This window comes from Solanum tuberosum, unplaced genomic scaffold, assembly GCF_000226075.1.
Source record: "Solanum tuberosum cultivar DM 1-3 516 R44 unplaced genomic scaffold, SolTub_3.0 scf00096, whole genome shotgun sequence".
NCBI classification, from domain to species: domain Eukaryota; kingdom Viridiplantae; phylum Streptophyta; class Magnoliopsida; order Solanales; family Solanaceae; genus Solanum; species Solanum tuberosum.
The window spans coordinates 1,465,671-1,491,394 of NW_006239025.1; the positions used below are offsets into that span (position 1 = coordinate 1,465,671).

Below are 25,724 nucleotides of genomic sequence, written 5' to 3' on the forward strand. Positions count from 1 at the left end.
ACATAAGTGTTTAATGGTGAATTTCGAAATATAAATAGAGGAGTGCAATTACGAATTTTTAGTGGAATGATTTGTAATTTATTATGGTAAGAATAATTCAAATTAATTATTTGGAATTATTTCCATAATAGGAAGCCTCAGTAATAAATTATGTGGTCCCTCCAGTGCCCAATTTAACTAGAACTCAGAATCCTATTTTCTAGTAGAAGAAGGAAAAGTAACGTGTATATTTCTTCCAAGAAAGAAACGTGAGTTTTGGGGGTTTTCTTGAAGAATAAGGATTTATACTTTCTTCTCCTTTTTGGACTAGGAAGACATCTCTATAAGTAGGGATTCTTCTAACCTAGAAAGACAAATTTCAAGATTCTATACGATACCTTCCCACCCAAGTATTGAGAGAGTTCAATTGTTAATTGGGATCACTGTAGAACACTGTAGAGCTGGAGTTGGATTTGCTTCCAGATATCTGCACACGCTTCAAGAGGTAATCCTGAGTTAATTTTCAGCATACCTTGTATGTGATACGTATTTGTGATTGTTGTCTATACTCATGCAAGTTGTAAGATTTTGGAATGCTTCCGCTGTGTATGCTATTTTCTAACAATTAGGCCTAGTGGATACTAGCTTAGCTTGTACTTGAGATAATTTTGTTAATCTATGATTTAATAGTACCTCATTTCATTCCAAGTTAACAGAAAAAAAAGGACAATTTATAAATCTTTTTGGTTTTTTAATCAAATTGATGTGGGCATCTATTAGAAGATTATTTTGAAATTGATTGAGTACATGTACCAATAAGTACTATATGTTCCTACAAATTCTTTCAACGAAAAAAAAAGAAATAAAACATTACATGAGTGATCGTTGAGAGCCTGTTTGGTCAAACTTCTTAAACGTCAAAAGCACTTTTTTATGGCTAAATTTTCAGTTCTTCATCGTTCAATACCCTTTTATACATAGGATAAAATTCACAAATTATTAGTAGTATATTTTTTCTCGTAAGTTTTGCTTCTATTTGGAAATATAGTTTTAGCCTTGTGAGATTTTAGCTTCTAGTTAGTAGATATTTGTATAAGTTAATCATTGTGATATCAACATCATTATTCACTAAACCTTTTAAAGAAATATAAATAAAATCAGCCTCTTTCTTAGGAGCTTTTACATTTTGCTTTCGGACTCGAACTCACATCTATATATAGGTTATTTTGTTTTTTCTTAAATTTTTTTATCTCAAACCATAAGGCAAATACAAGAACGGAGACTTGGCATTACCTTCGAATACAACACACGAATAATCCTTCACAGAAAAAAGAAGGAAGGAGATGCTAACATTGACAATTCAACCCTCGCAAAAGGCCTAAACCCACAATCTATAGGTTTGTGGTGAAATATGCCTAGTACTTACCATCTAAGCAATACCCTCTCGTCAGATTTACTACTTTTAACATTCGAGGTTTGACCATTTATTTTGTGCACCCCCAATTCCTAAAAAAAAAAAACCCTATTAATTTGCATTATCACGCACCCGAGCAATCTCCTCTCATCTTAATAAAAAGTATAAATCACTTTAAATTATCCACCGCAACCACCACAACCGCCACCATCACCACCCCCGTCACCGCAACAACATCTCTGGTACGTACCAGCATCTGCAGTAGTGCTGGTTCCTCCTGCAGCTGCTCCACAACCACCACTATTGCTATTAACCGCTGTGGCTGCCGCTGCACCACCAGCGACAGCTAAAATAATCATATTTCCATCTTTTAATCCTCCGCTATGATTCGTTGTCGCACCAATTTCGATATCTGCCCCTTCCTCTTCCTTATTCTGCTTCTCTGTGCAGTATATGCAGCACAAAAATAGCAAAAATGGAAACACAAAACTAAAGAATATAAGTATAATGATATATGCTTCTCAACTGGTCGGGTACTACTTTAGAGGCTATTTATAGGTGCAACATGCCTCACGACCCTCTGTGTGCTCTTATATCATGTTGGAAATGCGTAACCATCTCATCTAAAATCTTAAGTTGTTAGAGAGAGCACATTTTTATTAATTAATGATAGTCTCAACCAACAGGTTGTAATAATGTGTTGTCTTATTACTCATCCGGCCATATAAATAGTTGTAGTAGTATTGTTTCTGTAGTTTTTTCTTACGATTTTTGTTACTATCTATTGTTTTTAATACTTCAATTGTTTTTTTTTTAGTTATTGTTCAGAACGTTTTGCTATATGCTTTCGCTTTGGTTTAGTTCTTTTTCTCTGAATTGTTTTGGATTATTTTCCCTTCATTCGAGGGTCTATAAGAAATAGTTTGTCTACTTTTGCGGTAAGGATAAAATTTGCATCGATTCTTTTTTTGTTATTGTTCAGAATGTTTTGTTATGCTTTCATACCGTTTATCTTTTTTCTAGATTGTAATAAATGAAATCACCGGAACTTTCCTTTTCGTTGTTTCAGTTGAAAACATCCAAGCTCATATTTGACCTGGTAAATGCTACTCCCTCCATCCATTTTTATATGTCATTTCTTTTTATAAATAGTTGATCCATAATATTTGTCATTTCATAAAGTCAATGCATAAATTATCATATTGTTCCTTTTTTACCCTTGTGAGTAAGCCTTGAAAATATACATTTGACCAACTTAGAAAAGATAAGTAAATGATTCATGTTCATTGGTTAAATTAATTAATCAAAATAAATTAATTCCTATTCATTGATTGAAAATTTGAGTTCCAAAAATATTAATTAAGGGTAGAAGGATAAAATTACATAATTTCTTAATGCAAGTGCAAAGTAAAAAGATGACATATAAAAAGAGACGGAGGGAGTAATAAAATTAATTAGTTTATTAATTTACATACTGGATCAAAGATTAGTTTATTAATGAATAAATTTAAGTAGCTTTCTTCCCAATTCGATTGCGTGTCAGCGAAATAATTAATCTAATTGGTGATGGAATACCAAATGTAGAATATGTAATCTCTGGGTCAATGTTGTCTTGATTTAATGTTACTGCTTAAATTTTTAAGTCAATATTATGGATTAACATAATCAAAAGGATTACGTTGCAGACAAACAAAAAGAATGTCACATGAATAGATAGTAATTAAATAAGTTAAATCATTTGGATTACAACATTATTACATGGATATAAGCTAATCTTTTGAAATCTTGACCAAAGTAAGAGGAATTTAAAACCAATTCACCTAACTAATACGTTTTTTAAGTTTTTTACAAAAGTAGTATAAACGTACTTCATAGTAACGTTTTAGGTTATTTTTATTTTAAAAATTCAACGGACAGAAAAGCTGACGGATCTGACGACGTTACTCAGAGTAACGTTTTAGGTGTAAAACGTTACTCACAATAACGTTTATTGAGAATCCAATCACATCCAATCCTGTAAATTTAGAAAGAAATCCTGCAAATTTAAAATGTTACTCATAGTAACGTTTTGCACCTAAAACGTTACTGTGAGTAACGTTTTAGGTGTAAAACGTTACTCTGAGTAACGTTTCTAAAGAATCCAATCACGGGGCTTCGACTCCTGCAAATTTAGAATTGAATCCTGCAAATTTAGCTGTAAAACGTTACTCATAGTAACGTTTTACCTTAAAAACGTGACTGTTAGTTACAACACATGTGATTATAAAATAAATGTTGTTGTAAGGAATTTTTTGCATATTCCAACAATATTCATCAAAACTTTCACTTGTGTTGCCCATTGTTAAAATAATATTCACAAAACTTCATCAGGTATGAATTAAATAAGTCAAATTTATCATATTATGTTAAGTTCTTACTATAGCTTTAAAATTATTTTTCTAATTTATTAATATTATTTTAAAAAAAATATCTTATTTTTATGTGTAGGATAAAGATGACGAGCTTTGAACATAATGTGATGGTTGCTTTGTATTGGGGTGGCGAAATAATTACGGATATGAACGGATTTAGGTATACTGAATGTGCTAGAATGATTATTAGCATGTCTACCTCAACTAACTATGTTGAATTGGTTGGATTGTTGCATGAGAAAATGGGAACAAATAGTGAAAATATTCATATGGATATTTCTGGAAAATATCCATGTTCAATTCAAGGTAACAATACAAGGTTCATTGAGTTTAAAATTGAGAATGACCAATCTTTGTTACAATTCCTTTTCATACCTCAAAAATTTGTGGATAAGATTGATATAAATGTCTTGGAGATGTATGTAAAGTCCAAATCAATAGATCAAAATGTTGTATTTCAAGTTAGTGGTCATCATGGTTATCACATGAATTTATTGGCTCAAAATTATGGCTTTACCACGGCCAATCAACCTCATTTTGTAGAACCGATTGTTCAACCACCATTCCAACAATTGTCGATGCATGGTCATCGATCATTTGGTGAAGGGTCAAGTAGTCAAATGCATAGTGATAATAGTCACAGAGATTATGAGGCCAAGTAAAACAACAAATCTATATTTTACTGAATTTTAGTGTAACAATTTAATAAGATAATTTTATTGTCAGTATACATAAATTATCTCTTATTGATAGAAGAAATAACCTTTTAGAGTATAAATTATCGCTTTTAAAACAAGCTTCTATATTTATAATTTTGCTAGAATTTAACTAATATTTTTTTACAGAGATAATGAGACCAATGTTGATCTATATAATGATGTAAGTGCTGAAATTAGTGATGAAAGTTCGGAGGAAGATGAACCTCCAAAAGATGGTGATGAAAGTGAACCTGATGAAGATATCGATGATATTAGAGATTTTTCTCAGAATTGTGTAAATCTTCTTAATCATAAACAAGGCGTGTCTGAAATACAAAATCATGACATACCCTATTTCAGGACATTAGAAAATGCGGAAGACATTTTCATGTCTACATGTGAATCTGAGATGGAATATTGTTCAATTTGGTCTGAGGAAGCAAAAAAGGATTTGAAAAAAGGTATGTTTTTTAGTAGTAAAGAAAAGTTGAAACGGGCGGTAACGATTTGGAGTTTGCACAAAAATAAGGAGTTCAAGGTGGTAACATCTACCAAGAGTCTATGGGTTGTGAGATGTAAGTTTTATAGTTTATTGGGTTGCTTGTGGTTTCTTCGAGGTCGAAAAGTTGGAGATAACCTTTGGAAGATAGGAAAATATGTTGAAAATCATAGATGTGAGACTGAAGGGCTTTCTAGTGGTCACGCCAATCTAAATACCAATTTGATTGCATCACTATTTCTAAATCAAATTAGAAAAAATCCTAAGTACTTGGTGGTAGATGTCATTTCAAAGGTTCATGAAAAATTTGATCATCAGGTAACATACAGAAAAGCGTGGCTTGGATGTCAACGCGCATTTGAATTGGTGTATGGTGACTTTGAGAAATCATTTAGTGACCTACCTAAATTTTTTACAGCTTTTCAACACTTTAACCATGGAACAGTTGTGGAATGGAAACACGAAAAGTCTATGAGTTCATCAGAGGTAAAAACCTTTAAATTTGTATTTTGGGCTTTCAAGCCATGCATAGATGGATTCCAAACATGTCGCCCTGTTATTTCAGTAGATGCAACTCATATTTACGAAAAGTATGAGATCAAATTATTAATTGCTGTTGGAATTGATGGAAATGATAATATTCTTCCTTTAGCGTTTGCTATTGTAGACACAGAGTCAAAAGAGGCATAGAAGTGGTTTTTAGAAATTTGAGTGCACATGTGATAAAAAGTAGACAAGATGTATGTGTTATATCTGATAGGTCAAAAGGAATCTTGACTAGTTTGCAGGAGTTTCGGCGATTTCAAGAGCCTCGAGCCTTCCATCGATTTTGCATAAGGCATCTGAAGAGCAACTTTCAATCTAAATTTCCAAACAAGGACCTCAGCAGATTAATGTGGAGGGTTGCTTCAGCCCATCAAGTAAGAAAGTTTGAATCCTTGATGTGGCAAATTAGAGAAGAAAATGTCGAAGCACATGAATACCTCATGGAAATTCCCTTGGACAAATGGACTGTTAGCCATGATGGTGGAAAAAGATAGGGAGTGTTGACAACAAATCTTTCAAAGTTGTTTAATGGAGTGTTGAAAAAAGCACGAGGTTTGCCTGTCACTGCTATGGTTAGACTTTCATTGGAGCAAACTATTGAACAGTATACCCGTAGGTCTCAAATAGCGCACCAACTTGCAGAACAAAATGAATTATGGACTGGGAGGTTCAAAATAAAGTGGGAGAAGAATTATGAAAATTCAAAAAGGCATTTTGTTTTTTATTGGAATATACCCACGGGGGTATACTAGGTTAGATCTATACAAGTTGATGGTATTGGTGGTAATTCTCATTGTGTTTCACTGAATGAAAGAAAATGTGATTATGGAAAATGGGTTAATTTGCACTTCCCATGTTCACATGTCATGAAGGTAACTGATAGAATGGGATGGCTAGCTAGAAATTTTGTTAGCGAGCATTTCACAATAGAGAGTTATGTTGCAACATATTCTGGGTCATTCTCACCTATTGGTCATGAGGCATTTTGGCCATCTCCAAGTTTTACAATGAGAAGTTATGAATTCTATCGTCGTCCTAATCGGCCAAGGACAACTAGAATACCTAATGAAATGGATCGTAGTTCTATAGTGTACGAGCGAGAATATGGATTATGTAGGCAGACTGGACATGATAGACGTCGATGTCTCAATCGTAATTAAATTTAAGTGAATAGTTATGGATCGATGTCTAATTGTATTAATTTCCTTTCAGTTATCTACTGTAATGTAACTCAAATAATCATTAATCTTTTGCAATTATGTTATTAGTGCATAAATTTTTCCAGATTTTCAGATTGCTAATAGAGGAAAAATTATTAGTGTTAATTTCCAGATTGCTAATAGATGAAAAATTATTAGTGTTAATTTCCAGATTTACAGATTTCCAGATTGCTAATAGAGGAAAAATTATTAGTGCATGAAGTTATCTACTGCATAAACTTATAAATGTAGAGGAAAAAACAAACTTAACTTAGAAATGCTCAAATTGCTAATATTTCAAACAACTCGAAATGTTTGATATTATATAATTGGACACACTTCTTTCTCTTTCAATACTTCATGGTCCAATAAATGCCGGGACACACAACTCTCGAGTAGAAACTCCAAAATTGAAATTCAACGCCAGAAATTGATGTCATTTACTTCGTCCAAATAGCTTTGCACAAGCTCGCAGGGGAGATCATTATACTGGAACAAAGAATATAATCAGGACCCAAAGTAGGTCTACAGCATAATGGAAATACTCAAGAGACAAACTAAATATCTCACTGTAGAACATGTCCCAAAACCCATAAATCTTGAACAGTTCTCAGCAAATGAAAGCGTTAATACTCACATTGCTTGGAGCAGCACAATGATTGATATTTACAATGATTGACTTAAGAGAATATATCACTAGTTAAAGCATAAATAAAATGAAATATATTATTCTTCAACTGTATCTAACAGCTACAAGGAAAAAAAAAATCACACAGTAAAGAAATTAAGACAACCTTTATAAAAGTTTAATGAAGATCTAAGTAGCATTCATTCTTGATATTAGCAGTCTTAGTTACAGTGAATATTCTGAGTAGGCAAAAAGTAAAGATTCAAAGCTAACACAAAACATGGTCTAGATTTCTCTCTTGTCAGCTACCAAACGATCCCTAAGAATGCACAGCCTTGCACGAAATTTTATTATAAAATTCCTCTTTGACTAAAGAACTTTCACAGCCTTGTTTCCTACAAGGCCTAATCATTCTCCAAACCCTTGAACAAAAGTTCCATGATATCTACATAAGATATAAACTCTGCAAGTAATGGCTAACCAAATAATTCAAAGGAAAGATAAGAAACAGAGAATGCATAGTACCTGTGGTGTTTCGAGAAAGAGCAAAGGAAAAGAGGAGAGAGATGGATCTGCAAACCAAAGGGAGAAGAGAGAGGAGGGGGAGGACGAGTACAATGAAACCTCTCAATTATAGTTATTTGTTTCTCTTTGCTTGTTTCTTTTGCCATGCTGGCAAAGATAGTGACTCCTTGACAAGCAATGGTAATTTTCAATTATTCAACTAAAAAGAGGAGCATTTATGTCAAAAAATAATATAAAGATGTTAATAGTACCAGTCTCACAACGCTTAGGAAAATTCGTATGATTCTCATTCACTGATGGTTCACCACATTAGTTTGTTTTCTCCACTTCATCGTTGGAGTCATCCAACTCATTACTTTCTATATTATTGTTGGAGTCCTCTAAATAATTAACAGCATCATGGGTCTCAATGGACATTGGCAGCCCAGGTGATGAATTAAAGTTGGGGGCATTCTCAAAATGTTGAGGCCGAGAACTACCAAATACATTCTCAAGTGACGAAAGACTTGGATTCCTTAATATTTGTGATGTTGTGTATGGGACAATATCAGTATTTGTTGGTTGATATGTCATACCTGATGCCCCAGGAGTGAACTCCTGAGTTTAGCCCCTTGAAATGGAACCAATATCAGAAGTTGTGTGATCATCTTCGGAGACTGATTCGTCCATTTCAATAGGCGCTCGTCCTTTCTCAACAGCACGAGCCATCCTACCAGCAACACCACATTTTCCTCGCCTACGAACAGGGGGATGTAAATGATCATCATGTACCTCATCTCTTCTATAATCGGCTTGTATATTAATCCTATCAGCCTCGTGCACATATGTCAAGCATTTTTCTCCTTCATTCCGGACCATTGCACGAAATATGTATAAATCCTCCATTAATGGCTGATCACCAAGTGCTCTCGTTCTATCAACCATGGAATGAATATGACGCACCTACACAAAGATCAATTCTTTTTCTAACAAGTATTTTCGATTCTTTTTTCTAACAGATGCTCAAACAAAGATCAATCTGAAGCACTTATATAATATTTTCTAAGAAAAAACATAAGTAACAATTTTCCAAGTCAAATTTTTTGAGAAGAAGTAATATTTACCCTGCCATTGATATATCCTCAAAAGATAAATCAAGAACACACGGAATCTAATACATACCATTGTTTCATATGCCGTTGAATTTGGTACATAACCTTCTTGTTGTTGAGGACGCTGAGTAGGATTACCGATAACAAAACGAGTAATGCATCTGAACCAAGTAAGGTAAGGGTCATCATATCGAAGTGGTTCATGATTGAATGGTGCATCACAAATATATTGAAGTCGTTGGTTTCAAAAAGGTAACCATTGTGCATGCTCCAACTTCCAATTTGTATTTGGTCTGCCCCTACGATCATGGTGAAAATGTGTGGCGTCAAATAGAAATGGAGTTGGTATCGTTTGTTTCAATCCAAATTGTCTCATAACTCGATCAGGCAAGTGAACCTCGACGACATCCCAACAAAAAATTGGAGCTCTAACACGCCATATGTCTCGTCCAATTCGACAATAGTCAAGAAGATTCTCAATTAAGTCATCCGAATATGGTTCCCAAATAAACTACAAAAAGAGAAAAGAAATGAGTTTCAACACATGCTTAGTGGTATCAGTCCAACTAAAATGTGCAAACCATCTAGTAGCACGTGGACCCCTAGGTAAACCAACAAGAAAATTATTTCCGGTGTCCCTTTGTGCTATTACCTGAGGTTTGAGGAGAGTAACTCTTTCCCATGCCCAAATCTAAACATAATATATAAATATATAATTATGAGATTATGAACTAGAAGAAATATTTTTAAATAATTGATGTAGTTATTAAGTATACCTGGAGTAGTGATAGAAATCCAGCTATCTCGTTTTGGTTACTCTTTGAGGCCTTACAAAGAAAGAGATACAAGCACGCTAAAGTTGCACTACCCTAACTATAAGAGCTAACTACATTGTGATCCTCAAGCATAGGAAGGAACATAAGCTTTAAATAGTTGCCAGATGTATCTGCCATCATCATACCAACAATTATCCAAAACATGTAACATCTAGCCATTTGATTGATCATATCTTGTGTTGCCAAGTCAGGTAACTGTAGTTGCTCGAGCATATGTGCATTAAGTGTAGTTACCTTGAGGCTACTACGGTTGAAGTCTTGAGGACGTGGAATAAAACCTAACAATCTTTGACAAATATTTTGCCAATCCCATATGGTCCTTATCGACTCATCACCAAGTACTGGATCACCATTCACAGGTAAGCTATACAACACTTCTACATCTTGCAAGGTGATTGTCGCCTCACCCGTCCTAAAGTGAAACATATGAGTCTCAGGACGCCATATCTCTACTAGTGAAGTGATCAAGCTACGATCAATACTAGGTCGATTTGATATATAAACAACATATAATTCTAATAATTCAATCACTTCTAAGACTCGTGGATGAATGGGATATTTCTTTACGAGGTCCCAAAATTTTCCATCACACCTCCTCGTATTTAAAATCATATTAACATTTCCATCCCATATATCCCGTGACCTATGGGTAAGTTGTTGAGTTAATACTGATGGTTCAAGTGGACCGGGATCCAATTGGTATGCACTATAACCAGCCATATACGTATCTATTAAAATGAAAAACACGTATGAAAGTAAATTAAATATTAATGTTAGTTCAAAATATAACAAGCAAATCAAAATAAATGTATTATCACCTAATGTTTCATTAAAAATTTGGAAAATGAACTCAATTTTAGTAGAGGCCGATTGCAGGTCAACATGTTATAGTCTTCCATTCCATTTTCATGTGAACATTTTTTTCATTGTTTCTCTTTGCATCAACAAGATGCATCAATTCAAAATGAAAACACAATTTACAAATCAGAATTTCTTGAGTGATTATTCTATATAACCAAAACGATATAAATTCGAGAAGATAGAGCTCCAAAACATTCCCTTGGAATTAGGGATGTCTTGGGAACCAACTTGGAAAAGTACCCCCTTATTAGACAACAAAAAACATACTTATTAGACAATTCCGTCCGTAGTTTTGACTTAAAAGTGGACGATACAGTCGATAAGGAGGCTGCAAAGTATGCTAAGGATCATAATATCTTTGTGAACCTGAAACATGAAATTGCAGCTTTTATCTGGAATATTCAAAAAATTCATTCAATTCCAGATGGGTTCTTTTCACCTAGTATTTTATGGTCTAAAATGGTATATTACCCTTTTGACCGTAATAATACCCGGTTTGCTAACGAAATGTTCAATTATTTTTAATCTGCTGTGGGTCCCTATTTTAGTACGTTACTAGGGTACCTCAAGGCTCTAACACAGAAAAACTAACTTGATTCCAAGCTTTTCGAAAGATTTATAGCCATAATTTATCGTGAAACTCGATATAACAAGAAATCCCCAAAATTGATTTTGAAATAGAAGAGCTACCGTTTATCCACGAATTAGGTTTGACCTGAACTAGGCCAATCAAGAATCAGTGAACAGAGCATACACAGGAATAAAATATAACATTCATACAGGGATTCAAAGATAAAATTGATGATCTCTTCGTCTAGTTGCAACAATAACAGTTAAGGAAAAGAAGGCATGATAGTACAAGACATGGTGGAGTACAACACAACAAAGATTAAATTGCTTACTGAGAACTCCCGCGTCACCAGTGAGCTGGATCTGAGTGATGCTGGGGTCGTTGGTATTCTGGTCAATCGCCGCCAAGGGTGACTACCTCGTTGCAAAGAGAGGAACAAGAACGTCAGGGAAATCGATTCGTAGCTGCAAAATCTTGGAAATGGACTTGGACACATACCTGGAAAGAAGCTGAAGGGGCTGAGATGAAGTGAAAGAAGAAGGTTTCTCAAAACCACCATAGTTGTAGATCTGGACTAACCAATGTATTTTGCAAAGTTCCTTCTGTATTTTCTTTTGGTATTTTGTTTTGTTTGGATGGTGACATTTGTGGATATGAATGAATAAAAGGTCCACGTGACCACAATTCACTTTTTCTGTTTAAAATATGTGGGTAACGTTTTACACTCAAAACGTTACTCATAGTAACGTTTTACACCTAAAACGTTACTCATAGTAACGTTTATTTATTTAACATCGTCAACCCCATCAGTTTTTGTCCGTTGAATTTTTAAAATAAAAATAACCTAAAACGTTACCATGAAGTATGTTTATACTACTTTTGTAAAAAAATTAAAAAGCGTATTAGTTTGGTGAATTGGTTTTTAAAATAGCTTATTTTGGTCAAAAATTCCTAATCTTTTTCCCTTTTTCATTTAAGTTCTACTTCTATTTGGTAATATAGCTTAAGCCTTGAGGCTTTGTGAAAACCCGAAACTTTATGGGATATTCGACATGTCTAGAAAAATGTGTCTTTTTTTATAGACGTGATCTACAGTTCAGGATAAAGTAGCCTCCGGAAAATCTCAACGGGGTCTTAGGGTTTGAAAAACTTTGTATTTAATTTGTATTAAAATATTATTAAATATAAACAAAGTATATTACTTGAATAATTTTTATATATACTCAAAGTTGTAATTAATCAAATCACCAGCGCTTTCTCGGAACTTTTCTAATTCATTTTTTTTTAATTCCTTAATCCAAGCTCATATTTGCATGGCAAATGTTTGACATGAGATTATTAGTTTATTAATCAATCTACTTAATCAAAATTTAGTTTATTAATCTACAATTTTAGTACCATTCTTTCCAATTCGATTCGCATTTCAGCCAAACAAACCTAAAAATAGAAAATGTAATCTTGATTTAATGCTACAGCTTGAATTTTTAAGTCAATATTATGGTTGACCTTCTTTTAGGGTTTAAATGATCGAAGAACAAAATTAACATAATAAAAAAGGATTACGTGCTGACAAACTAATTTAAAAAACATCACCCTGAGTATAGCATGTACTTATATAAATTAAAATCTTGCGGATATGAATAACATGTGTAATAGCCACAATTAGATTCAATATTACCACAAAAGAAGTGTAAATCAATTAATATCAGACTATACCAAAAATGATCTTTAACGACAATTAATTGATGATAATAGATAAATTATTGCTAAATATATATTTTTAAAGGCAATTAACACTCTTTGTAAACAGTGGTGGATCCAGAAATTTTATATCATGGGTGCTCAAATTTTTTTAGCTCATAAATTGCTACATTAAATGGGTGCTCAATTAATACATTTCAATGGAATACTAAATTTTATACATAAATAGCACTAATGTTTGTCACAAAAGGCAGTGGATGCTTAAGCACCCATATGCACAAGGTAGGACCGCCACGGATGGTAAATGTCCCTTAAGCCTATAACAATATTGAATCAAATGACAATTAACTAATGTCAATAAAAATTTTAACTGTCTTTATTAATATACATATATATTACCGCTAAAGATTTTTTTTGGGTTATAGTGTCACTACTAGCTTGTTATTCAATGCATATATATTGTGGATTTTTTATAGTCTATTGACATGATTAACTTGTCCCATTTTATAAACTTTTCTGCGCGTATACTCACTCGATCAGGAAGTTTGACTTGTGTTTGAAGTTTAAAATACCCAAATTTAAAGTTTTATATAGGTGAAGTTTAAATATAAAATTAATAGAACTTCAATATTTTTATCGAAATTTTATTATTTTTATCAGAAGTTCATGTATTTATTACTGAAGTTCAAATGTCATCCACAAAATTTCAACTTTATTTAAACGGCTAATTTTCTTTTTCCGGTTAAATTTTATTTCTCTACTTAAAAATAAAGCTTTAGCGGTGTGAGAATTATTTCCTAGTTCAACCAGATAAACTAGAAATTTTACATCGTCCTAACACCTTTTCCACATGATACTATTTTTCAGCCACACATATTATATAATTCCATAAATAAAATTTCATGATAAATAGCATAAAAAAAAAAGAAAAGGAAAAACCCTATCCACATTAATTTATACTCCATATACAAATACAAAACATCAAGTAAAAAAACAAATCGAAATTAATGGTGTCAAAACTATAAATTAATTCAAATTAACCGCCACCACCACCACCGCAACCACCACCACCACCACAACCACCGCAACCACCACCACCACCACCACCACCACCGCAACAACAACCCTGGGACGACGATGTACCAGCATCTGCAGTAGTGCTGGTTCCAGTTGCTGCAGCAGCAGCACCACCACTAGTGTTATTATTATAACCTTTGTCCCTATCACTACTACCAACCACTGCCGCTGCACCACCGGCGACGGCAGCTGCTCCAGCGCCGGCCAACAGAACCAAATTCCCGTGTCGTAATCCGCTGGCCCCACCGCCTATTTCCACATCGCTTGCTTGAGGTTTTTTCTTATACATCTGGCATATGGCGCACCAAATGAAGGAACCGGGTATCAGAATAACGCAGAGTATGGGCACAAGAAGGAGTAACTCCATAGTAAATAAATATAGTTGTAAACTATTTTAATTAGACCCTATTTATAGCAAGTCAATATGAGTGAATTTTAAAGTGATGAAAAATAACTGTAATCACAAATAAAATATGATGATATAGTGATTTTATTGATAAATATATAAGTACAATTTTGTTCATGTTCATCCAAGGGGCGTATCTAGGAGGGGCTCATCGGGTTCATGTGAACCCATGATCTCCTTTTGAGATTATGTAGAGTAGTGTTATAATTATTTTTTAAATACTTAAATATAGATGTGTTAATCCACACTCAAAATATTATATAATGCAATGATTATTGGATGCACCTTTCTAAGTAACGATAGAAATTTAAATCTTATATATCTATCTTGTCTTTTTCGTCTTGAATTGGGTAACACCTCTCACGTATATAAAAAGTAATTTTGGACCTATAATTTTTAATGTTTAACGAGTTCAAGTGATAAAACCTAAAGGTCATACCGATAAAATTTATATATTAGTCCCACCTTTTTATAGTAGTGCACCTCTCCTCTCAAAATTTTAAATACGCCCATGTGTTCATCTCTTGGTTATTTTTCTCTACAGTGTTAATGGTATATTTCTTGAACTTAGGATGATATGAACTTTCGTATGATATATTTGTAACTGCCTAGAACATCGAGCAACAAGGCTTTGAGAAAGATAATATTTAATGTTTGATCTCTTTGTGAATACCTAACACTTGGTGAGATATTACATATGCCTTTCAATGGATAAGTGTCCTTTTTTCTTAAGCTTGAACTAGGTGTAGGATAGAATAGCCTGACTCGAAGAATTTCTATGCATAAAGTATTTATTAAAAATTATTGAATATTTACAAAGTATATCACTTGATTAGTTTTTTGTGTACTCAAAGTCGCAATCAATCAAATCACCAGCACTTTCTAGGAACTTTACTTTTCATTTTTTTAGTTCCTAAATCCTAACTCATATTTGACCTGGTAAATGCTAATGAGATTAGATTATTAATAAATATACCTGATCAAGGATTAGTTTATTAATCTAACAACTTTATAGTACCTTTCTTTGCAAGTAGATTTGCTTGTCAGCCAAACAAATAATATAATTGGTGATTAATACCTGAATATTCTTTGTCTGAGTCACACAATATCCAGAAAAGAGGAAGACCTAATTAACAATCATCTTAATAAAGTCAATGTAATCTTGATTTAATGCTATTGTTTGAATTTTTAAGTCAATATTATGGTTGCCCAACATCTTGGACATATAAATGAAGAACAAAATTGACATAATCAAAAGGATTACGTTGTAGATAAACTAATTAAATAACATCGCATGAATACCAACTAAATAAATTAAAGGGAAAATTATGCGCATATAAGCAGACATATACTAGATAATTAGTAACATAGCTATAGTTTGCCTTAATTACAATTCACGACCTACTTTTAGCTATAATTACGCGACTCAACTTTTTAGTTTTGTATAATTCGAATTTTGTATAATATAATTTTTATAGCTGTTTACATTTTGTAATTGTATAACTTCGTTATTTCGAATTTATACAAAAATAACTTAATTATACTAATGTACCCACGATTTATACAAACCTGCGAATTATACAAACGAGACAGCTTAAACTGTAGCTACAACCCGTAAATATGCAAACTATAGCTATGAAACATAATTAATTTTATTATAGTGGTTATTTGCGAAAGTACCCTAAATTAAAATCTTGCAGATGTTAATGACATGTTTAATCTATTTGAAAATTTGTTAGTGTAATAGCTTAAACCTTGTTAGTGCAATATTTCTTGGTGGGTTGGGCCTTTGTTACACCCTGGGCCAACAAACCAGTCCATTTTAAAAGGCGCAAATTAGACAAAATGTCAAAAGTTTTTAGGAAAAACTCCAAACATACTTCACCACCATTTACGCTATTATTACCTATACTTTCAAAATATTACGTATATTACCACTAACTAAGAATATCCTACTATATATTAAGGAAAATACACTTAGATACATGTATATTTGCTATTAGATTCACAAAAATAAGGAGAGAGCCAAGCGAAATTCGTATGTATCCCAGATACATGTGAATCACATTAGTTACACACTAGATACATGTATATGTATGTATTTGATGTGATTCACATGCATTTGGGATACCATATAAATGGGAGAGTGGCGAGCGAAATGGAGAGAGGCGAGCGAGATTTGTTATGTATCCTAGCAGATACATGTAAATCCATTTGAATACAATATATATCTAGAACAAATTACACATAATTTTGACCCCATTGTATCCACAGTTACATGTATCTAAACGTATTTTAATGTATATAGACAACCCAAAATCTCGTAAAATACGTAATATTGCAAACTAGAGTGTATCTAATTAAGTAATAAACTTTCAAACTAGTGAGATTTATGTAAGTTCCCCAATTTTTATACAAAAAATAGCTCACTTAAAAAAATAAGCCACTTATCACGATATAAGTGGTCATTTGACATTTTTATCTTTCAAAATTTGGCCAGTCTTCTTCTTCATCCTTATTCTTCGTCTTCTTATTCTACTGCCTCCTTCTCAGTCTTCTTCGTTTTCTTATTCTTATCTCCTATTTTTTATTTATTTGAGGTAGCATAAACGTGAATTGTTTCAAGCGAATTATATACTAAAAGACTCAAAACATCGAGAGGATTTCATATCTAAAATGTGAGGTTGTTTAGAGGTGATTTTGAGTTGATCGAGATTGAATAATCAGTGTATACTTCATGTATAGTTAAGTTATATTCAATTTTTTGATTGTATCATAATGTATAGCTCATGTGTAGATAAACAATTGTATAGTCTGTGCATATTTTATATGGTTTTTAGCAATATATATCTTACCGTTAGTGTATACTTACTTTTAAATAAGTATTTTTTATATAAAAGAAACATGACTATATTTATTATAAAATAAATATTTTATTATATATATATTTGAAACTAGCTCTTTTAAAGAAGGAAAAATTGTATAAAATAGCAATTTGTTAACTAATATTAAATACTATAACTACAGTTTCATTTAATTATAATCCGTAGTAAACACTTTGCCGCCATTCGCCTCTCTCTCCAGATTTCTCGCTTGCCTCTCTCCTGATCTTGCTCGGCAGTCTCTTTCTTGCCCCTCTCACTTTATACAAACACACATGTATAAATTATGTTTGTGTTTGTATAAAGCGAGAGAAAACTGTATATATACATATCTTTTCGTTCGCCTCTCTCACTTTATACAAACACACATGTATAAATTATGTTTGTGTTTGTATAAAGCGAGAGAAAACTGTATATATACATATCTTTTCGTTCGCCTCTCTCACTTTATACAAACACACATGTATAAATTATGTTTGTGTTTGTATAAAGCGAGAGAAAACTGTATATATACATATCTTTTCGTTCGCCTCTCTCACTTTATACAAACACACATGTATAAATTATGTTTGTGTTTGTATAAAGCGAGAGAAAACTGTATATATACATATCTTTTCGTTCGCCTCTCTCCCTAGAGAATCTCGCTCGTCACTCTCCCAGATCTCGCTCGCCACTCTCCCTCGCCTCTCTCACTTTATACAAACACAAATGTATAAATTGTGTTTGTGTTTGTATAAAACGAGAGAAAACTGTATATACAAATACAAATACATATATTTTCGTCCTATACACTAAAGTTTGCTATGGAGCGCAATTATGCAAACTATAGTTATAGCATACAAATATGATTTTTATGTTTGCTAAACCTAAAATTTACTCATTAAAGAACTAGACTTACTACAACTTTCAAAGGGTGATACGCAAGAATGGCCCCGAAAAGGATTGATCTCGAACTTTTGTCCTCACTCAATTAACCACCACATCCACCACAACCCCCGCAACCACCACCACCACAACAACAACCCTGAGACGTAGCGCCAGCCAAAACAACCAAATTCCCATCTTGTAATCCGAACCCTCCACCGCCTATTTCCACATCGCTTGCTTGAGCTTTATCTTTATCATGCTGGCGTTTGCCGAGGCATATGGCACACAAAAGGAACGAAATCGGTATCACAAAAAAGCTAAGTATAGGCACAATAATTATTAAGTCCATAATAAATATGCTTGACAACTACTTTAATTAGAGACTATTTATAGCAAGTCAGCTGTTCCCAACAAATTTTAAAATACAATCACCAGTAAAAAATAATAATTCCTAATAAGTATCTGAGTACAATTCTATTTATCTCTTGATTCTTGTGTTTTAATTTTGTACAATATAAACTTCATTTTATCGCTAAAAACGTCGAGCAACAATATTTGATGTTATGGGGTATTCGACATAAAGAAATGTGTTCCTTTTTATAGGCTTAAGTTATTTTTAGGCTAGAGTAGCCTTTGAGAAATTCTGTCGGACCTTAGAATTTGAATATCTTTGTATTTGTACTAAAGAAAATTATTGAATATGTAGAAGGTATATTAGTTTGACATTTTTATGTACTCAAAGTTGTAATAATCAAATCACCAACACTTTCTCGGGAGGAAAGGCTCAAAATAGTCCCACATCTTTGGGTTAAGACTTAAAGTCTTCCTTGAGTTTTCACATGGAGCACTAATAGTCTCTCATGTTTGCAATATTGGTGCACTTTTGGTCCTCCTAAAAAAATTTGCCTATTTTTAACATTAATTTTGTCCACAATTTTATGTAAGGAATGTTCAATCGTCTTTTTATATATTTAGTAGAAATAATAACTCTATGTGAAAGAAGGTGATAAGAAGAACACATTGTTCTGTTCAGTAGAAATATTACTGCAGCTAAACTAAGAACATCTTAACATATGACGTTGGAAGAAAAGAAAAAAAGTTATACTATTGCACGTGAAATTATCGTGATGAACTTCTCGACTTTACCTACAATACAATTTCTACTTAACAAAACAAGATGTTTTTCTTCTCACATTCTCTCATATGGAGTTATTATTTCTACTAAATATATAAAATGACGATTGAACATATCATACATAAGTTATGGATAAAATAAATGTTAAAAAATAGGCAAAATTTTGGAGGGGGACCAAAAGTGCACCAATATTACAAACATAAGGGACTATTAATGCTTCATGTGAAAATTCAAGGATGACTTTGAGCCTTAACCCAAAGATGAGAGACTATTTTGAGCCTTTCCTCTATAGTAGTATACTTAAGTTTTTTACCCCTGTAAATTATAATATTAAATTACTTCAGCCCATACGGCAATGCCTCATAGTAAGCCCATAACCCATATTCAAATGTGGCCCAAAACCCAATTTTCCCAAATTAGAAATCTTTCTCGGAACTTTTCTTTTCAGTTCCTAAATCGAGCTCATATTTGACCTGGGAAATGCTAATCATGAGATTAGTTTATTAATCCATATAGTACTTGATTAAAGATTAGTTTATTAATCAATTAAGCTAGTTAATGATGGAAGACTAAAAGTAGAATATATAATCTTTGAGTCATATATACAATCCAGAGCGGATCTAGTGAAGGGTTCACTCTCGAATCCTCCTAGCAATACATAACTCGTTTGTTGATATGCATCTGATACAATTCTTTAAAAAAGATAATATTTGATGTTTTGATCTCTTTGTGAATAATCATAATTTTGTAGAATATTTGAAATGTCTCTTCAAAGATGATAGGTGTCGCTCTTGTATAGGCTTGAGCTTTGAAGAATTTTATATTTGAATTAAAAATAATTCATTGAATATATACAAAGTATATGCTTGATTAGTTTTTTTTTTTTGTGTGTTTTGTCTAAAAAATTAAATCACCAGCACTTTCTCTAAACTTTTCTTTTCATTGTTTTAGTTCCTTAATCCTAGCTCATATTTGACTTGGGAAATAATAATGGTATTAGTTGACCTACTTAGATATAAATGAAGATCAAAATTGACATAATCAAAAGGATTACATGTAAATAAACTAAAAAAGCATCACATGAATATCAATTAAGTAAATTAAAATCTTGCAGATGTTAATAACACTATTTGCAAAGTGTAAAAGCCACAACTTTAAGACTAATTTTACCACAAATTCATATTTTTGGTGGGTTGGGCCTTTGTTACACCTTGGGACTTGGGCCAACAAACCAGCCCATTTTAGAAGAACCAGCCTTGCTACAACTTTCAAAAGATGTTCTGCAAGAAAGCCCCGAAAAGGATTGGTCTCGAACTTTTGGCCTCACTTAAAAAGTTGTCCATTGAGTTTTAGTAATGGGCCTAAATTAGTCTTACCTACGACGTAGGAGTTCAGAACATCTCAGCAAGTCGGAGACAGTGAACCTATTCAATTGACAACAAGTTTTGTCTCACATGCAAATGTTGAAGTGAACCTAGTTGCTTGAAACAATTCATGGTTAAGTGAGACCAAAAATTCATGGTATGAACATTTGATCAGCATGACATGCCTAAGAAACATGAATAAAAATGAGTGTTTTGGAATGCAATCAATGACAACTTGGCAAAACTTAGCCTAAGAGTCAAGTTATAACAACCTTACAAGTATTATCATACTAACACCTAAGTCATATATATACTCAAACTCAACACTAACAATAAGCATCATCAATCAAACATCTTACTCAGTATAAGCTTTTAGCAAAGTGACAAAAACTTCCATCGCAATGGCAAATGTTCAAAATTTCAACTTCCCTTACTTCCCTCCATTCCCACCTCATAACTATCCATTTCCTCCACCAAGTGTGTCACCACCCCACCAACCTAATACACCTCCTTTCCCTCCGAAAGTGGCCCCACCACGCCCACCGGTTGCACCATCACCTCCAAAAGTGGTGCCACCACGTCCACCAGTCACACCATCATCACCACCAAAAGTGGCCCCACCACGTCCACCTGTTACACCATCGCCACCAAAAGTGACACCACCACGTCCACCAATTACACCATCACCACCACGTCCACCGGTTAGACCACCTGCACCTCCACGTCCACGTCCAAGTCCACCGGTTACACCATCACCACCACATCATTATCCTAGTCCACCACCTCCATCACCAATTAAGCCACCACCCCGTCCTTTTTATCCTCCACCACCACCACACGTTGTTCCAACTCCACCCCCATCTCCACCAGGACATCATTCACATACCATCATCATTATATTCGTCTCGCTTGGTGGTCTGTTCTTTCTAGCATTTCTCTCAGTTGCTCTGTGCTGCTTCCTTAAGAAGAAAAAGAAGAAAGCCTCTCAGGAAATTGATATCGTGAAAGTGGATGAACATAGGAAAGTCCATGAAGATATCGTAACCCGTCCAGATGGAACAAAAGCTGTCATTCTGACAATTGATGAAGATATACATATAGATGAAGAAATCGTGAAAAGGGAGAAAATCGAGAAGGGTGCACTAGAACAATTGGGAGGCGAACATCTTGATGCTACAAACACTACGGCATCATCATCTAGTTCCAACAATCACAATCATGACCATAAAGGCTGATAAAATTTGAAACAGACAATCTCCATTCATATCGTTCTTTGTATCAATGACACAATAATAATCATCACATAATAAAGATGAGAGAAAAATGTAACAGGGACATTACAAAAAAGAGTAAGCAGAAAAACTAAATCAACTTGATGTTTGTTAAAGAACCAAAACATGATTTCTTCATATGTTTTTCTAACTCTAGTGAATGTTGATGTATTTCTAACCTTCATGTATGTAATGCAATGCAACCTTCGTTCCTTGTTATGAACTGCTTTAAATAACTATAATCTGATTCCTCCATTCTATTCACCAACTCAGCTCAGACAGCTACTTCACTATGAACCTAAAGTCACTCAGCAATTCAAATTAGAAAACATATATAGACACATAGAAATGGTGGGAATATGATAAAAAATGGATCTTTGGCCTAACTCAACTTAAAAGCTAACTCACGAGGAAAATTGTCTTAAGACCATATAAAGAAGCACATAATTCCCATTCCCACAGATGTAGAAGTCAACAGAACAAAGAAGATCTTTTGACAGTTTAGCAATTGGAATAACATGCTTCTACTCACTACCTTCCAATTTGTTCGGCCTACTTTTTATTTTATTTTTATTTTTATGACAAGGGAAACCCACAGCCGCTACCCTTTGGGTGCGCACAGGTAAAACCCCGCTCCTATGCAGTAGCTCGCAAACCACATAGTTCGGCCTACTTTGTTTTCTAGTCCGTTCCAAAAAGAATGACTTTTTACCTTTTAGCAACTCTTAAATTTCAACTTTACACATAACATGTTTAGCCCATTTAGTAAGAGTGTAAAAAAGGCACAAAATTTATAGCAAGATGATTAAAACAAAGGATAGAAAAGGAATCAGCAAGTATTTGATTAGATAATCAACCAGATATATGTGTCCTAGAAGCTCAGCACAGCCGAAATTGGCAGCACCAGGAGTACAATCTGGTCACAAATCCATCATAAGTACCTGCTATATTTCATCATTTTCCTCTTCTATATCCATGTTCAAATAAATTAAACTCAGTTTTTAGTTGGAGAAGCGAAAAAGATTGATCCTTTTTACCAATAAGTTCATAACAATCCCTTCACTCACTTAAATAAGATTAGAACAGAGACAGAAACAGAAATAAAAACTGCAGGATTAGAACATAACACAGAAGAAACAGAGCAGAATCCACCAGAAAGAAAGAAAAAATACCAAAATCTTAAGTGCAGCCTCAGCAGCCAGAGTCCATATCAAGTTTGAAACCCTAATCCATCTGCTATATACTTATTTAAAGTGAAATGACCAAATTTGACCCCCTAAACAAGCAACGACTAGTTTTTCTAGTTTCCACTCACTACGTGGAGCTCGATTAAATATGAATTTTTTCAAAAAAGTCTTGTATTGCCTAACAAAGAGGGCTTCATATTTAGTGAATCTCTAATTAAGAAAAAAAGGTGTTTACCACTCTATACTCTAAGGCAATTTTTATTGGTTACCAACAGTGGAAGCAATTTCTTTAAAATACCCTAGCATTTTAACTTTTTACCTTGTTATATTTTGTAGCAAAAAAACCTTAAAAGGTTATTTAGTATAGGGTATAAAAGAAAAAGTATAGGGTATATTATTTGATATTTGATTTGAGATATTAGTTAATTATAATATTATTTTATCTCATTTTTATTAAAATGGTACATTATTATCTTATATAAAAGTAAATAATCTTAAGTCTTAACCCATTAGATATGATTATTCCATTTCGCATATGATATATAATTGTATCAATGATTATAATGGTAATTCAGACAGAAAAATGAGACATCGTGTAATTTTTTTAAAGAAAAAACATAATTAATGTATGCTTTAGATACTAGTTTATGGGCACACGCTTTGCGCATAACTCCATGTTAATAAGTATATAATATTTTAAATAAAGTTATTAGATTATGTCTTGAATAATAAACTAAAGTTGAAAAGAAAAATTGTCTTATCCTATCTTCCTAAAAGATAACGCTTTTTAAATGGAACAACTTCGAACAAACTTCAAATTCAAATTATTATATAAATGCATTTAATCGTTATTTCGAATTTGTAGCCTTTCTTCTTCTTCTTCTTTTTTGGCATACTACGAAAACTGCTTATTTCATACATTCATGTATTCTTATAATACATATAATGACAATACTACAGTTTGCTTTAGCTTTTTGATTTCGCAATATATAGAGCTTAAAATGCCTTTTTATATGATTTTTATCAACAATTACATTGAATTAGTAGTCAAATTCTTCAAATCAATGACCCACATAATATTTTAAAATAATGACTTTTTCTACTTGATATTGATTCAACATATATGAATAGTGATATAGTCTCTTCATTTGCTTGAAACGGTAAATTATTTAAATTCCATTTAAGTACTTTTAATTAGATTCTTAGTCTACAGGGTATTATAATAAGAGGTAATGAAAAGACTCATTGCATTTATTATATGATTTTTATTTCTCGTGGTTTGCTTTTATATTTTATTTTTTTATACATTATCCATAAAAATAAAAGAGTAAATTTAATAAGTACAACATAAATTTCTATTTCAATTTTTCACTTATACTTAACTTTTACATTAAAAATAATTGTAAACTTTTTTTTTGCAAAAAAATGTAACTGATAAATTAAATGGCATCAAATAGATACAAATTGTAGATCTCTTGGTAATAATTACTGATAAATGAAAGTAATTTCAAAAGAGTAAATAGGTTGATACTAATGACTTTGTAATAAGTGTTTGGTAGATTAAGAACTTATTTTATAATTTAGTTGATTCATTAAGTAATTTAAATTTTACTTATTAATATTTAATTTATTATAGGGAGAAAATGGTAATACTTTTGCATATGTTAGTGTGACATTTTAATATTATTATATCATATGTCACATTATGTATCATGTTATGTCCATTGGTGGACATTACATTTGTGTCTCATTACTCTCATCAATTGTGTAAGAATGTGGTCATTAGTTGTTGTAACTCTTGTAACCATCAACTTTTCATTTTAACCATTATTTTACCTAATTATTCTTGTAACTTATGTAACCTTTGAGTCATTTATTTGCCCAATTTACTACCAATTATCTTCTTATTTATTGTAAAGAAGAATTCATCACTTATAAATACTGATGGTTTTACTTTGTGAAAAGAAGAAGAAAAAAGATACAAGAGAAATAATGTAAGAAAAAATGAGAAGTTTATATTGAGTTAGTGTAGTGAAAGAGAGAGAGTTGAGATAAAAGAAAATATTCTAGGTCTTCAAATACAAAGAAGAGAGTAATTATATATGTTGAAGAAGGTGTTCTTATGTGGACCTTTAGACTCTTCAACTAATCTAGAGTTGCTTGAGTTGTACGACATTGTTGGACTGTTGTATCCTGGACAGACAAGTCAAGAGTGTTATTGCTGGATCGATGTGGATTATGCCGCAGTGGGCTTGAATATCCTTAAAGAGAGCAAGATATCCGCGCTTCAGCCTAAAAATTTATTTATTCATTTTTGTTCATTTTATTTCAACTGTAATTTATTGTATTTTTGGTATATTACACCAACAATTTTTTTTCTATATACTAATAATTAATAACTTTGTAATTAGTGTTGGGTAGACCAAGAACTTACTGTGATAACGTTGTGTGCTTGGTAGACCAAGAACTTACATCGATAACTTTGTAATTAGTGTTTGGTAGACCAAAAACTTACGGTAATAACTTTGTAATAAGTATTTGGTAGACCAAAAATTTACGTTACGACTTTGTATAAG

General features: G+C 32.7%; 3 protein-coding genes and 1 long non-coding RNA gene across 6 annotated transcripts; 2 read left to right on the forward strand and 2 right to left on the reverse strand.

Annotated features, from left to right (window-relative positions):
* Positions 1-3,887: 3,887 nt before the first annotated feature.
* LOC107060812 (uncharacterized) lies at positions 3,888-5,691 on the forward strand. Its single transcript, XM_015309125.1, has 2 exons — positions 3,888-4,462; positions 4,650-5,691. Exons 1-2 carry the CDS (start codon positions 3,888-3,890, stop codon positions 5,689-5,691), a joined length of 1,617 nt encoding a protein of 538 aa, XP_015164611.1.
* A 1,304-nt stretch (positions 5,692-6,995) lies between these two features.
* LOC102597086 (uncharacterized) lies at positions 6,996-10,864 on the reverse strand. 3 transcript variants are annotated; one of them, XR_001473546.1, is made up of 5 exons: positions 9,767-10,864; positions 9,643-9,681; positions 9,061-9,501; positions 7,900-8,841; positions 6,996-7,235 (listed from the first exon to the last, which is right to left on the reverse strand). It is a non-coding gene; the product is annotated as an uncharacterized lncRNA (long non-coding RNA). The 3 variants fall into 3 exon arrangements; XR_001473547.1 differs by having other exon boundaries at positions 9,061-9,151; positions 9,248-9,501; positions 9,643-10,864; XR_001473545.1 differs by having other exon boundaries at positions 9,643-10,864.
* Positions 10,865-10,946: 82 nt separating this feature from the next.
* Positions 10,947-14,434, reverse strand: LOC107060813 (uncharacterized). Its single transcript, XM_015309126.1, has 4 exons — positions 14,016-14,434; positions 11,757-11,952; positions 11,590-11,671; positions 10,947-11,053 (listed from the first exon to the last, which is right to left on the reverse strand). The coding sequence occupies exons 1-4, from the start codon at positions 14,401-14,403 to the stop codon at positions 10,985-10,987; spliced, it is 735 nt and encodes a 244-aa protein (XP_015164612.1). The 5' UTR covers positions 14,404-14,434; the 3' UTR covers positions 10,947-10,984.
* A 6,657-nt stretch (positions 14,435-21,091) lies between these two features.
* On the forward strand, positions 21,092-21,925 carry LOC107060814 (proline-rich receptor-like protein kinase PERK2). The gene has a single exon (XM_015309127.1). The coding sequence runs from the start codon at positions 21,092-21,094 to the stop codon at positions 21,923-21,925; it is 834 nt and encodes a 277-aa protein (XP_015164613.1).
* The last annotated feature ends 3,799 nt before the right edge of the window (positions 21,926-25,724 follow it).

Bases quoted from the DNA above. Each gene is read 5' to 3' on its own strand.
- LOC107060813 (XM_015309126.1), bottom strand. From the start codon at position 14,403: ATGGAGTTACTCCTTCTTGTGCCCATACTCTGCGTTATTCTGATACCC. The intron at 11,953-14,015 runs GTGGTGGTGGTG...TATTTTAAACAG, and splicing joins TGGTGGTGGTGGTGGTTGCG to AAAAAGTGAATTGTGGTCAC. The intron at 11,054-11,589 runs GTAAGCAATTTA...TTCATGTTTCAG, and splicing joins TGGTGACGCGGGAGTTCTCA to GTTCACAAAGATATTATGAT.
- LOC107060812 (XM_015309125.1), top strand. From the start codon at position 3,888: ATGACGAGCTTTGAACATAATGTGATGGTTGCTTTGTATTGGGGTGGC. The intron at 4,463-4,649 runs GTAAAACAACAA...ATTTTTTTACAG, and splicing joins CACAGAGATTATGAGGCCAA to AGATAATGAGACCAATGTTG.
- LOC107060814 (XM_015309127.1), top strand. From the start codon at position 21,092: ATGGCAAATGTTCAAAATTTCAACTTCCCTTACTTCCCTCCATTCCCA.